This window comes from Antechinus flavipes, chromosome 2, assembly GCF_016432865.1.
Source record: "Antechinus flavipes isolate AdamAnt ecotype Samford, QLD, Australia chromosome 2, AdamAnt_v2, whole genome shotgun sequence".
NCBI classification, from domain to species: Eukaryota; Metazoa; Chordata; class Mammalia; order Dasyuromorphia; family Dasyuridae; genus Antechinus; species Antechinus flavipes.
In genome coordinates, this window is record NC_067399.1 from 639,832,492 (window position 1) to 639,848,095 (window position 15,604).

At 47.0% G+C, this 15,604-nt stretch overlaps 1 protein-coding gene across 1 annotated transcript in view; it reads left to right on the forward strand.

The window, feature by feature from the left end:
- Positions 1-14,652, forward strand: part of CSPG4 (chondroitin sulfate proteoglycan 4) — a 102,701-nt gene extending 88,049 nt beyond the window's left edge. The window contains exons 8-11 of the mRNA XM_051973840.1: positions 765-899; positions 1,630-1,796; positions 10,385-10,568; positions 11,434-14,652. Of these exons, the coding sequence (XP_051829800.1) occupies positions 765-899; positions 1,630-1,796; positions 10,385-10,568; positions 11,434-13,358 (2,411 nt within the window). The 3' untranslated portion in view covers positions 13,359-14,652. The remainder of the gene's footprint in view (positions 1-764; positions 900-1,629; positions 1,797-10,384; positions 10,569-11,433) is intronic.
- The last annotated feature ends 952 nt before the right edge of the window (positions 14,653-15,604 follow it).

The window sequence follows — 15,604 nt, forward strand, 5'->3', positions numbered from 1 at the left end:
GGATCTCCCTGTCTGGTTCTGGCTGATAATACAACAGTCATCCCCAGGTCCAATCCCATTGTTGACCGTAATGGAAGCTTTGACCTGTTCTGTTTCTGATTGGAGCAGATTTGCCCCCTTGAGGCAGCTTGATGACCCTCACTCCTGATGACTCCATAGTGGTGGCAGGCTTAGTTTTGGGAGATACCTGATCACCTTTAATACAACTGAGCTCAGAACTCCTGAGCTCAGTGAACCAGCCCCAGCGTCCCCAGGAGCAGGGCTTCCAGGTGTCCACAATCATCCCCAGACAAGAGCCTACATTCAAATAAGGGCACATACTTGAGAGTTGAAGGGTTGAGTAGAGTTACCCACATGGTGGTATAATGATTAGCCCCTCCCAACCCTGTCTGCTCTCCCCCTGCCCCCTATCTCCCACCCCACTACCACAGCCCCCATCCCCTGCCATCCTTATAGAGTAAGAGGAGAAAACAGTTACTTCTACATTCAGAAGTGAAAGTCAGAAAAATAAAATGGCATGTCAACAACCCTGTGTTTTCAGTACTCCTTCCACCACCCTCCAAACTTCCCCACCTCCTTCCAGCCCCACTGCAACTCCACCATTCCATCCAAAAGGATCTGACATCTATTGGGGAACCATTGGGTTACCATCCCTTGCCATATAACATCTCTACCCCTCACAGGGCTCCCCCATTCCCAGGGGTCCATGTCTAGGGAATAATGAGAAATCCAAGCCCATGGAGCCACTTTCTGTCATTCCCCAGGGCCCCTGGATGGTGGATTCCATTTCAACCTCTCCGATGGAGAGAATGTCTCCCCAGGACACTTCTTCTCTGTGAAGGCTCAAAAGTTGCGACAAATCACTGTGGAAAGCAACCAAGCTCTGACCATCTGTCCAGGTGGGTCTGATTTAAAACCGACAGTTTGTTTACTCTCTGGCTGTTGTCTTTATTGGGGCTATCAGTCTGTGAGAATGGTACTGCTGAGCCTGGCAAAGTAATGGATTAGGTTTCTGCTTACTCTTCTTGCCAGTTGAGAACAAAGAAACCCCTTGACCTCAGCCAATCAGATTCAGAGCCCTCATTGCCCTTTTGCCTATAGCTACCAAAAGGTCCCTGGATGGTTTGTCACTGTGAAATATTGGAATCTCCCTGAATTTGGAGTCAAGGGATCTTGATTCAAGTTCAAGGTTCAGAGGGCAGCTAGATGGCACAGTGGATAGAGCACTGGGTTTGAAATCAGAAAGATTCATCTTAATGACTTCAAATCCAGGTTTCAGACATTGACTAGCTGTGTCACCCTGGGCAAGTCATTTTAATCCTGTTTGCCTCAGTTTCTTCATCTGTAATATGAGTTGGAGAAGGAAATACCAAACCACTCCAGAATCTTTACCAAGAAAATCCCAAATGGAATCATAAAGAATAAGACATTGCTGGAAACCACCGATCATTTTGGTTCAAAAATCCCAACTCTGTTGTTTAATACATGCGTGACCTTGGGCAGAATATTTCTCTCTGTGCCTCAGTTTTGTCATCTGTGAAATAAGGGCTTCCAGGTTCCTTTCAAGCCCCAAATCTATGGTCCCATAACCATCCAAAAGCTGATAGGCTTCCAAATTGCTTCTCACAGGAAGCTTCCAGACCATTACCAGTCGGAACCTGAAAGTGACCACCAATGAGGATACAGATCCCCAGCACCTGTTTTACCTAGTGGAGCGAGGTCCTCGGCTGGGGCGACTGGCCCATTCTCGGCTGGGGAGCAGTGGGGATGCCCTGAAAAACTTCACACAGGCAGAGGTAAGTGGAGAATCCATTCCTGGGCATAGTCCCCCCTCCACCACCTTGACACTAAAAAATTTTCTGTCTTAGTCCAGGCCCAGAAATCCAATAGAGAAGAGTCTCAAGTCAGTCACATTCACATATGTATATACTGACAGAGCCCTGGCTGTATCTGCAATTCTGCACAGCCTGTGGAACATTCACTCCATCACCCAACAACCTTTTGTTAAATACCTAATTGTGCAAAATGGGACAGCTGGGTGACTAAATGAATGGAGCGCCAAACCTGAAATCAGACTCATTTTTGTGAGGTCAAGTCTAGCTTCAGGTGTTTACTAACTATGTGTCCCTGGGCAAGTCACTTAACCCTGAGTGCCTCAGTTTCCTCATCTGCAAAATGATCTGGAGAGGCAAACCCCTCCAGGATCTGACAAGAAAACTCCCAACAGATCACAAAGAGTTGGACATAGCTGAAATGTCATGTACAAACCCATCAAAATAGGAGTTTTCCAAATAACTTGCTGTATTAGCAGAGTTCAAATAAAGCTCCCAAAGCTAGCACTGAAGCTGGAACTGACCAGAAACTCCCCATCTTCCTACAGAACTCTGCATCCTGGGATGATGATCCCTGAGAAATAGCTCCCTGCCAACCACACAGCCTTCTACCCAGAATTCTCAGCATACCCATCCTTCCAGTCTGGCTTACAACCTCAGTATCATCCTTGACTCCTCATTCACTTTCACCCTACATAGCCAAGCTCTTGTGGAGTCTTGTTAAACTCACTCTCCATCACAACGAAAACCTTCATTGCCTCACTCTTGGACCACTGTAATAGCATACTGGCTGGGCTTTAGGTCTCTTGCCCCTCTGAGTTATCTTCTATTCAGCTATTAGAGGGATTGTCCTAAAGCACAGGTTTCTCTGTATCTCTCCCTTACCCCAGTCCCACCAGGTCTCTACCTCCCCTTTTTCTTTCTTTCTCTCTTCTTTCCCCCTACTTCTTGTGTTCTCTTTCCCTTTCCCTCTCTCTTTCTCTTCTTTTCCATCTCCCCTTCTCTCTCTTTTTCCCTCCCTCCCTCTCTGTTTCCCTCTCTCCCTTCCTCATTCTGTCTCCCTTTCTTTCTCTTTTTCTTTCTTCTCCTTCTCCTCTTCCTCCTCTTCTTCCTCCTCCTCCTCCTCTTCCTCTTTCTTTTCCCCTCTCTTTCTCCTCTTCTCTTCCTCCTCCCTCCTCCTCTATGTCTCTCGTGGAGAAAGACCAAGAAAGACCTCTCTGTCTCTCTCTCCCCCTTTTCCTCCCCTTCTCCCCTTCTCTCCCTCTCCCTCTCTCTCTTTGTCTCTGTCTCTCCCTCCCTCTTTCTCATCTCTTTGTGTCTATATCTCTGTCTCTCTGTCTTAATCTCTCTCTTTCTCTCTGTCTCTGTCTCTCTCTCTCTCTCTCTCTCTCTCTCTCTCTCTCTCTCTCTCTCTCTCTCTCTCTCTCACACACACACACACACACACACACACACACATAGAATTCCAGTGACTTTCTATTACTTCCAAGATGAAACATAGAGTCCTCTTTTTAGCATCTAAAACTTATCCTAGCTTAACTCCTTCCCACTTGCCTATCTTCTTCCATTTACTCTGTGATCCAGCCCTCCTACTGACTTCATTTCCAGACTCTGAGCCTTTTTGCTGTGTCCCCTTTCTCCTCCTTACTCTCCTTCTCCCCCCTGCTATTTTCTCCTGTCTCATCTCTACCTCTTAGCTTTCTTCAAGACTCAACCTAAATCCCCATCTTCCCCGGGAGGGCTTTCCTGGCCCCACTGCTCCCAAGCCACCTTCATGGCTTTCTCTTCTAAGCTTCCCTTCCATTTCCCCTGCATATATCTTGTATATCCCTAGTAATTGGCATCCTTTCCTTGTATCCCCAGCACTAGCGCCACGCCTAGCACATAGTAAATACACATAGTATAAAACATAGGGAATGTTTATTGCCTGACTGACTCCTCAAAAATCTGAGGTTCATGAACTCACCCAACTCTCCCATCTTGAACCACGTGGTTTCCCTGGACTATGTCACTAAGAGCCTCTGCCAGTCCCTTTCCACGGCTGAGCCCGGGGCCCAAGAGTCTAAATATTGTTTCATGGTAGTGATGTGGGCAGACCTGCACTTGGGAGACACTCATTCATAGCCTGAGAAGATTTGGGGATGTTTTCTGAAGCACAAATGTCAATACTTCATCACATCTCATTACATCTTATCCTTTGAAAACCAAAATCCCAAACAGACCCTCTCCAAGACTACTGCTCTTTCAGGTATTCAGGGAAGTCTTCTGACCAATTTCTTCCCCCATGTTTCTCTTCAAAAGCTAGTAACGATGAGGTTAGCAGAGTTGTTAAAATTCCCTTTTGGTCAGCACAGGTTTTTCATGAAAGAATTTATAAAACCCAAAATATTAATTGACAAAAATGAAAGCTTATTGTTGGACAGAAAGCCAGTTTTTGCTAAGAGACTGACGTTTATAGTGGCAAAGTCCTATTAGGGAAATAAGAGTCTGGCACTGAGAAGAGAATGCCTTCTCAGCGGGCAGGGTCCTAGCAAATTGCTTGGGCCTCTGCCAAGAGTAAGATTAGAAACTGCCTTTTAAAAGGAATCTTGAGGCTTCAGGAAGCCAAAGTTCCCAGGCTTAGATGCTTATCAGTTTCCAGCCCAGATCTCCTATTGGAATTAACAACACTTCAAAGCAGTGCTTTTTGACCAGGATTTCTAACTGAATCAAAGGCTCTGACATCCCCAAAAGATAACTTATCGGGGGTGGGGGGGAGGGACATGCCTTCCCCAGAAGGGACTGAGACTCTGAAAGAGATCACAGTTTCAGAGTGATAATCTTAAAGGGAATACAGCTTCAGTAAAGGAAACAATTTCCCTCACCCCTTCAGTAACTCCTTTATTTACCTACAATGGCTACAGACCCTTCAGAGGTTATTTATATTTTTAAAATCATAATTACTCTTGGAAATGAGAGTTAATGTAAACCCAATCTATTATTTTGCCAGGTTCATAACCACTCTTCAGACTGAGCTAAAGTACCCCTAATTAACAGTAAGCACTTAATAAATGTTTACTGAATACAAATTGGCCAGCAGTCATCCATTAATGAAACACACCATTGTCTTTTTTGTTTGTTTATTTTTTTAATAGAGGATGGAATAAGCATTAGATTATATATATATATCAGTAGATCTTCATCACAATCTTGGGAGGCAGGTACTATTATTATTCCCATTTTACAGTTGGGGAAACTGAGACAAACAAAAGTTTGTGCCCAGGATCACCCAGTTTATGCTAGAGGCTGAGTCTGAACTCAGGTTTTCCAGACTTCTGGTCTACTGTTCTAGCCACTGCTCTACACCTACTAAAGGACAGTATAATCCCAAACTACTAACTCACTGATTTGTTGCAAAGTCTCACCCAGCATTACTTAGAAAGTCCATCAAGTTCATTTTAATTGGAATTCTAGAACTTTGAGATCGAGAAAGTTGTTTTCCTAACAAACAATGCTGTGAGCTAAATAGGAAAGAAATTATTGCCTCTATGTTACAGATGTGAAAATAGTCATAGAGTTTCTGTGTGTTCCTAGAAGCAGAGTTCTTCCTATTGTAAAGCCTGCTTACCACTTATGAAGAGGTCCCAAATGTTGGTCAGTAGAATGAGGCTTCTTAAACTGTGGATCACTACCCCCATATGAATGTGGGGATTGTGAAATTATGGCAAAATGTTTGATTTATATACTTATTTCATATACCTGTATACCCAAGGTCACATAAAAATTTCTTGGTTGAAAAAGTCACAAGTGGAAAAAATTTAAGAATCCATGGAGGACTCCAGGAAAGGCTAGTATCTTTTAAAATGGGGAAACGCTATTAGTTAATTCACTCATTAGTCTTCTGTCCTTTAGTTCTCAGATGAAGGATAATCAAGAGACATATTTGTGACATTCAAATTCATTATCTCTTACGCAGAGGCTGTACTGGTAAATGAAACCACAGATTGTTATAGAGCTGGACACGGGTGGTACAGTGGATTGTTTTAGACCTGAAGTCATTAAAACTTGAGTTCAAATCTAGCCTCAGACCCTAACTAGCTTCAAGAAGCTGGTTTAATCTTTGCCTCAGTTTCCTCATCTGTAAAATCTAACATTTATCTTCCAGGTTTGTTTTAAGAATCAAATGAGATAATAATTGTAAAGCACTTAGCACTGTGCCTACACATAGTAAGTGTGGTATAAATATTAGCTGCTGCTACTGTTGCTACGGTTACTATTACTGCTACTATTGCTACTGTTACTACTACTGCTAATGTTGCTATGGTTACTACTACTGCTACTGTTGCTACTGTTACTACTGCTGCTGCAGCAGTTGCTGCTGCTACCATCACCACAATCTACTATTAACTACTATTTCATTACGTATTACTACTGTTAATAACTCCTGCTGCTAGTGCTACTACTACTGCCACCTATTTACTATAATTAACTACTATTATTACTATGTATTACTATATATCACAGTATATTACTATTATTATTAACTACTATTGCTGCTGCTAATACTATTACTACTATCACCTGTAATACTGGAGAAACTGAGGCAAGATAGAGATTAGAGACTTTTTAACATCTTATTTGGATTTCTGAGAGGGAGAGATGGTGCTGGGGGCATGTTTCCCTCAGGGCTGATGTCCAAAGCATCCAGCAGCAAATGTGAATTCTCAATGACATATTTATATGGCTCTAAGCTGGGATAGATACATAAAGGCGGGGGTGGAGTCCAAACTCTGGTGATCAGGAATCTCCAGGCAGAGATCATCAATACAGTTCTGACAGGTTAGGGGTAGGACCATAAATTTTTATTCACTGGGAGTTAAGGAGGTGTCTAACTAGAGCCAGGAAGTCTGGACTTAGAGGAAACCAATGCCAATTAGGTATCTGAGATAGGACATCTGGAGTCTTATCTTCTAGAATGACAGATTAGATCAGTTCTAATGAGCAGAAAGGGGGGAGGGTTTGCAACCAAGACAATTAGGGAAACTGAAGCAAAACAATTTAAGGAAACTGAGGCAGAACAATTAAGGGGAACTGTGGCACAACACATCTAGTAATTTATTAATGAATTATTACTATCATCATGATATATTTCTATTACATTAATGCTACATATTATTATTATTAACTACTATTACTACTGTTAACTTCCTGTGAGTAGTGAGATGTAAACTACTTTGCAAACCTGAAAGCTAATTAATATTATTCCAGATTACCCAATGTATTGACTTGATCTAAGCTTCCTAGTTAACCCAAAGTCATCCCTGAAACCTGAATATTGGGGATGACACGCCTATCCTGAATGGCTTTTGTAGAGTGGAAAATGTTTTGGAAGTGACACTGAATAGATGTTGGACATGAAATAGACTCACATAAGTCACTTGACTGATCTAAGCCTTTGTTTATTGGTTAAATAGGGGCCACCTGTAGGCTCTTGTGAATAATCAGCAAAAATACAAATATCAAGTATTTGTAAACTCCATCATCTATGTACAGACTAGTTGTTATTAGCTCAGAGATTTTTAAATCTAGGAGTGACCAGTCCATCCAGTCCCAGCCATCCATGAAAGGGAACCACATTATTAGACACCAGGCGTATGATCATCCAGCCTCCTCGGCTCCAAGGAAGGGAAAGTCACCAGCCAATCAGTCAGCTTTTACTAAATGCCCACTAAAATGCCCATAGTTTAGCACTGTGCTAACTCAAAGAAGGGAAAATGATAGTCCCTGGCCTCAGAATTCACTAGAGGCTGGATTGGTTTGCCACTTCCTTCTCTGGTTCATTTTGATGAAGTGCTGAACCCAAAACATATATTGTAATTCCAGGACCCTCCCCATATGGATCACCAAATATTGGGGTGAGGGATTGAATCCGAAAAATATATGAGAGTTTGGGGCCAGTGTTGTGAGATGTTAATCACTAACAAATAGAAAAGTCTAATCCCTCTTCTAAATGAGATATTTGTAAAAGTGCTTAGCCAGAGCACATAGTAGATGCTCCATAAATGCTCCCTCTTCTACTTACTGGTCCTTTTAATATTTGAAGACAATTATCCCTTCCCCACCATCCCCACCCACCTGTTCTCTTCTCCAGGCTAAACAAGCCCAGCTTCCCTTCTTGTTATTTTTTTTTGGAGGGGGGGTATTTATTTTATTAAATGTTTTCCAAGCCTCCAGGGTCACCAACCATATCTCTGGCTTCTCCCCCTTTTCACTCTCCCTTCTCCTCCTCATGAAATTTTCAACAGAGCTGCCTTAGCAACTATTGTTTTCAACTCTGTCACAAGAGAAATGGAAGATTTCCCCCGAGGGTTCCCAGGATCATAAGAAGAGGGAGAGGAAAAAGAATTTTGACAACATAACTTTCACTTTTCCCAGAGGCCACCCAAATTACTTTCCCTCCAACTACACCTAGAGTTCTGAGCCTAGGGTAGTTTTTTAAAAGGAAAGACATTCCCTAGAACATTAGAGTGTGGGGAGTTGGAACTTCTGTGACATAATCTACCCCTTCCAGAATAGGACTGCTTTCTACAATACTCCCAACAATTAGTCAACCTGACCTTAGTAGAAAAACCAGCCCTCTAGTAATGGAGGATGCCCACAGAAGTAAAGAGCTATAATAAATAATGGTTTTTTCCTCTTATATTGAGACAAAATTCATCCTTCAACAATAGCTTTCTACCCATCATAGTATATTCATCAGGCCCAGTAGAACAAATCTAATAATCCCTTTTTCATATGACAGACTTTCAAATATTGAAGACATTACCAAATAATAAAAATATTCACACTCTATTCTGTATTTTGGAGCACAAATCTGCTAGAAACAATTTTGTTAAATTTAATATTAGTCTAATATCCAAACGATTTCTTGCTTAGAATAGATTCCCCCATATCCTCCAACATATCTCTGTTCCAATAAAAATTTAGTTAACATAAGAATTCTTTTTTTAACGATCTAATAGTATTTTATTGTTTTCCAATTATATGTAAGAAGAGCTTTCAACATTCACTTTTCTGATTTTTGACTTCCAATTTTTTCCATCCCCTCTCCAAAATAGCAAACAATCTGATATAGGTTACACACACACACACACACACACACATACACACACACACACACACACACACACACACACACAATAGTATTAAACACATTTCCCCAATAGTCAGGTAACATAAGAATCTTGAAGAAGAAAATCATAAAGTATAAAAAATAGTAAAAGTTAACATTCCAGTTGAGTAACAAATCACCACTCTATTCCTTCTGGACCACTCCCCTTAAAGAATCAATTGGATTCCTACCAAAGGGCAATTATCTTTAGAGTATAAGAAGGCCCTTCCCTTTAAAGGAATAGAAGGCACTTCCTATGAGTAGGTCTTAGGGGAATTCTTTCTGGGAATAAAAAACTAGAGATAGTCTTTGGTTGATAGCCCATCCCTTCTGGGGTGGAAAAGACAATGTTGTCAGAATTATTCTTTGTTCCAAATTTGAATTATCCTTTTTAACCTATTTCCTTATGTAAGACTTTCCATCCTCAACCTATGACCTCTTTCCAAAAGGTTTTCTGCTTCCTCTCCCTCGTTCCCCAAGGCTAAGAATGACTTTTTGGACCAGAGAAAAATATTATTTCATAATATTTTCATAAACAAAGAGTGATGTGCTTCTAGATCAGTAGTCTCCCCATCACAATCTCGCCTCTCTCTCCCAGCACCTTGCATGCCGTGGTCTCTAGTCCTCCCATCATTTTGGTTGTGTCCTCCCTAGGGGCTTTTTTTTGGGTCCTCCACATTCCTCAGATGTAGTGTCCACAATACTCCAGATGATATCTGACCAGGAAGTGAGCCTTATCACCCACCTAGTCCTACATGCTGCGGCCTTTCCTAATGTGATCAAAGATTGTATAAGCTCCTTTTAGCCAGGAATCCAGGAGCTGAAGAGTTACTGGATCAGTCAAGAAGCCTTTACTCTATCCTTGGCACTGAGATGGTATAACATTAGAATGCTAACGTAGGTATTTGTTCAACTAGTTGGCTTCCCTAGCTCCTCCCAGCCTCTCAAATGCTCCAGCCTAGCCCGCCCTTCTCTGTACAGAAACAGGTGTTCTGAGCTTCCCTTCTTCAACCAACCCTTTAAAGACGGATCTAATAAACCAATTTGCATTAAAGATTCAGTAATGTTACTATTACTTAGCACTTGGCATTGGCTACAGATCTCTATCCTAGGTATTGGAAAAAACAAATGGAAAAAGAAAAGACACTCTTACTCTGGGGAATATATTCTAATCAAAGAATCATTTTTTAAAAATGAAATTAAATAAAAATTTTAAAAATAAATTTTCAAAAAGTCATTGCTTTTTCCCTTAGTCCAGGATCAATTCTGAGAGGAAAACTATCCCAACTCTGGAAGCCTGATGAGGAAACTTAGCAACCCTAATTTCTTAATTTCCCAGTTTGAGAGAGATAACTGCTTGCTCTCTGCCAATCACACATCCAAAATGATTCTCCTCTTCCAGGTAGATGCAGGAGAGATTCTTTATGAACATGAGATGCCGTCGGAACCCTTCTGGCTCGCCCAGGACACTCTGGGCCTCCGGGTATCCTCACCTCCAGCCCGAGATGTTGCCATTAGCCTTTCTGTTGCTGTGTCCTTTGAGATCCCCTGTTCCCAGCGTGCCAGTCGCCTTTGGAAGAATGAAGGTAAAAGCTACTTGCAGGTTTGGGGGGAAATATTGCCAGGTTGGGGAAGGTGGGGAAGCCCCAGAGAAGATAAGTTAATTAATGGGGAGCCTTTGAAAGTCAAAGATGCCAGGAGAATGTTCAAGTCTGAGGTGGAGCTAAATGTGTGGTGCGGGGGTGAGATTGGAACCAGCTACCACCCCATGATAGTCTCTGCACTCTTGTTCTCTGCCTCAGGGACTCTGTAGATAGAAACAAGCAATTCTGTGGCTATTAGAAGTTTCCCTCTCTCCTCCTCTCCTTATAGTCCTGCTAGGGACAACTCTGCTCCCAAATCAACTCTTAACCCATCAGAAAGCCTCATGGAATACCCCATCTTCTAAGCCCACTGGGGAAGAAAAAAATGCTTCCCTCTTTTCAACGAGTCCCAGGCTGTTAGGAAGGACCCTATTCCCAGAGAGCTCCCAGTCAGATGGACTTTACCCTCAAATTAGCTTAAAAGAAGAGGACCCATAAAAATGGGGATCTTCGGGATCCTCTACTATGAGAGACAATGAGTGGTTCCTGCCCTCTAGGAGTGCAGTAAGATCTACTCACTTTCCCACTCTTAGATACAATAAGCATCTATAGGAAACATACAAAGCAAATGTGAGATAATTGGCTAATTAAGATGGGAAAGTGAGGGAAAGCACTACCAGCTGAGGGAATCAGGAAATCTCCAGTTTACTAGGCCCTGCTTGAATGAATGAATTCTTTCACTCATTCATTGCATATCTGGGACACACTCCCACCTTCGTTCAGTCTTTGCTCTCCGACACTACTGCTCCCTCCCCTCCAGAAATCCAGAGCAGCACTGATCTATTCTGCCTTTTCCCCTTTTTCCTAGGTCTCTGGGTCCCGGAGGGTCAGAGGGCAGAGATCACCCGGGCATCTCTGGACGCCTCCAACCTCCTGGCCAGCATCCCAGCGGCAGATCGGCCCTCCCACAACATAGTCTTCATCGTGACGGAGTTGCCTACCCATGGTGAACTGTGGGTGGGCAGCAATCACCTGGGAGGTAGCCAGCCTTATTTCCTGCAGTCTGACCTGGCCAGGGGGCAGCTGGCCTATATCCACAGGGGCTCGGGGACCCAGAGAGATGGCTTCCACTTCCAAGCCTCTATCCAGGCTGGACAGCGAGACTCGGCTCAGCCCCCCATCGCGGAGCATGGGCCAGTGATCTCAGAGATGTTCCAAATCACTGTGCGAGATGTCAATGAGAAGCCTCCTCAGCCCCAGGCCTCCAGACCTTTACAGATCGTTCGGGGTACACAGGCCGCACTCTCCCGGGCTCAGCTGAGTGCTCTGGATCCAGATTCTTCCCCTGAAGAAATCGAGTACCACGTGAGGAGGGCCCCCCACAATGGCCACCTCCTGCTGGTGGGCAGCCGGCCTCCCCCCGTGGCTCGGTTCACCCAGGCAGACGTGGATGCCGGAAGGCTGATCTTCGTGGCCAACGGCAGCAGCACCCTGGGTATCTTCCAGCTGAGCGTCTCGGATGGGGCAAGTCCCCCTGTAGACACCTCCCTTTCTGTGGACATCCTCCCATCCTCCATCGAGGTCCGGACTCGGTCGCCGCTCGAGGTACCTCAGGGCTCCAACTGGGCGGCGCTGACCCAGCAGCACCTTTTTGTGATATCTGATCAGGAGGAGCCGGACGCCACGTATTCCCTCACCCAAATGCCCCAGCACGGGCATCTGCTGGTCGGCGGGCGGCCCCAGACAAGCTTCAGCCAGAAGCAGGTGGAACAAGGGGAAGTCGCCTTTTCCTTCACCAATTTCACTTCGGCCTCTGACCACTTCCGCCTGCTCTCCCTTGCCCGCGGCGCCAACGCGACAGCGATGGTGAACGTGACCGTCCGGGCGCTAGTGCAGACGCGGGCTGCCGAGCCCTGGCCGCAGGGAGCCACCATTCGCCTGGACACGGGCATCCTGGATGCCGAAGAGCTGGCCAACCGGACGCAGAGTGTGCCCCAGTTCCGGGTCCTGCAGGGACCGCGGAGAGGCCGCGTGGTGAGGATCCCCGGGGAGGGGGACCAGGAGTCTCCGGCGCAGCCGGTGGAGCTGTTCACGCTACAGGACCTGCAGGAAGGGCGGATCGGGCTGGAGCTGGGCAGGCCAGAGGGCCGGGAGCCGCCCAGGCAGCACGACGGCATGGCCTTCGAGCTCTCCGCCAGGGGTGTGCCTCCGGCCGTGGCATCCCTGGACTACGTGACGGAGCCTTACAACGCTTCTCGGCCCTACGGCGTGACCCTGCTCACCTCTCCCGGCTCCTCTGAAGCCAGCAGCAGCTCCCGGGGAGAGGACAGCTCATCCCGGACGGTCATGGGGCCCAAGGGGCCCGAGAGGCCCACCCCCGACAGCCGGGAGGCGGAAGCGGCCCCCACTGGCGGGCAGGGCCAGGCGGCGCCCACAAGCGCCGCACCCGCAGAAGGGAGCACCTTCCTGGGCTTCATCGAAGCCAACATGTTCAGCATCATCATCCCCATCTGCCTCATCCTGCTCCTGCTGGCCCTCATCCTGCCGCTGCTCTTCTACCTGCGCAAGCGCAACAAGACGGGAAAGCACAACGTGCAGGGGTTGTCGGCCAAGCCCCGCAACGGCCTGGCCGCTGACTCGGAGACCTTCCGCAAGACCGACCCCAGCCAGACCATCCCGCTGACCTCGGTGCCTGGCAAGGGCCCGGAGGCCAGGAGCCCGCAGGACCCAGAGCTGCTGCAGTTCTGCCGGACACCCAACCCCGCCCTAAAGAACGGCCAGTACTGGGTCTGAATCCCTGCCCGCCCCGGACAGCTACAGACGACTCTTTTCCCTCCCTGGGGTTTGAGGTCCCACTTCTACCTCCCGCTTCCTTCCTGACTTTCTTTTATCCGTTCTAGCTCTTCTCGTTCCTTTTTCTCAATGGGTTTCTCAGGCTGACCTCGGCGCCCACTCCATAAATGGAGTCTGAGGAGAAAGAGAAACCCGGTCAGTTGTGGGAGGGAGAAGAAAGGCCCAGGGGCAGAATGCAGATCCTCAGGACTCAGGGTGAGCATCAGGGATCTTCCCCTTCCCCATCCCCCCTGCCTGGCAGCTCAGAAGGGTTAGTGAGAAGAAGAGACATTGGGGACAGGATGGAAATTTGTGCCAAGGAGATGAAGCTGGCCCCTCTGCCGGGCTGGGTAGGAGGCAGGCTAATGGGGAGACCAGTGGGAAGAGGGGCTCTTGGGTCCATCAAGTCCCATCTCCAGTTCCTGGCATGACGTTGTGTAAGTCATGTCCCCCTGTCAAGGGAAGGGCAAAGAGAGAATGCTCTCTCTCCTCCTAGAGAGCTGTGGCGAGGGTGGAGATTGGACAGATGGATTATACTTCAGGGTCCTCGCCTCAAGGCTCCACTCCTCCCACAGCCCTCCCTGCAGGCCCTCCCTTCTCGGGAATGGGGGCAAACACCTTCCCAGTCTGACTCACTTTGGGGTACTGGGAAGGGGCTTCCCCTCAGGGCCTAAGAATGCTGGCGACCCGGGCCTTCCCTCTCATGGTAGAGCAAGTGAGGACGGGGAGAAGGGAGAGATGACTCCTCCTCTGCAGGAGGGGCCACCCGGTCAGTAAGATAATATATTTAGGGTTTGTGGGAGGAGAGGGCGTTCCCTGGGAAAGGGGTTCCACATTTATTTAAGGGACGTTGCACAAAAATCTATTTAACACATTGCTAAAGCGGACCAGGTCGGGAGCTTGCAAACAGCCTGGGGAAGCAAAAGCCCCAGGGTCCCAGCCGGGGGCCAGGTCTGGAAGTGAGCGCCCCACAACGTGACAGCAGGGGTTTGCCTTGACAGTTCATAGAGCAGCCGAGCCAGACAATAGACCAGGTGCCGCCTTTGGCATTGGGGTCCTGAGAAGATGCCACCAGAAAGACCTCATCTGCGGGGGACCAGGGACCAAGCCCATGGAGAAATCGGGGTCTCCAAGCGTGGGCAGACCTCCCGCCGGCTCCCAGGGTCTCCCACCTAGTGGAGAAAGCAGTATTTCTTGGAACTGGGTGGGAAATCTCCAGGGCCTGTATAAATGGTGCTTTGGTTGGTTCCCAACATCTTGGTGTCCAAGGTGCCTTTATTTCTGCGACGGGAAGTGGGCAGGGGGAGGCAACACTGATGACCCATTTGGTGCTGGACCGGAGGGCGACCGGGCCTAGCACAAGTGCCAGACAAATCATGGACTTAGTGCTAGAAGGGCCAACTTCCCCACGGCATCCGTCTTCCACAGAGGGAGAGTCATTTGCCCAGTCATGAGGGAGCAGGCTGGGATTGCAACTCAGGTCCCCTGACTCAGAAGCCAGTGCTCTTCCTACTTATCTGGGCCTAGGAAATAATAAAAACATCACTGGCACATTGCATGTATTATCCAACTTGATCCTCACCATCCTGTGAGAGCAGTTCTATTATCCCCATTTTAAAGATGAAGAAACTGTGGCTCAGACTTGCCCAGAGCGATATAAGTAGCACCCGTCTGACACAGGATTTGAACGGAGGTCTTGACTCCAAGCTCTACCCGCAGTACCACTAACATACAGAAACGCCCCCCACAGGGGAATCATTTTCACTGGAGGTGAGCGCCAGGGGTGCAAAGAAAGGTAAAAGGTGTCGCCCACCCTCGAAGAGTTTACAGTCCAATGGAAGGCCCCCTGCAGATGTCTGTGTACAAGCAAGTTCTATAAAGGGTGGCCTGCAGATGTTCAGTGCAGGGGAAGCGCTAGAAGGATGAGGGGCTGAGGAAGACCGCCTGGGTGGGGAGGGAGTTTTATTGGGGATGTGGAGGAAGCCAGGGAAGCCGCTGGGAGGCAGAGGCGAGGAGGTGGGGTGTTCCAGGCAGGGGTGACAGCCAGGGAGGATGCTCAGGGGCAAAGACAGACTGCCATATTGGAGGAGCAGCCAGGACTTGGCAGGTCAAGGAGCGGGGCATGAGCTGTAAAAAGGAATCTGTGTAGGGTGGGGGATTGGAACTTAGATCCAAGGCACTTCCCACTTCACCACACAGCCCTAAAG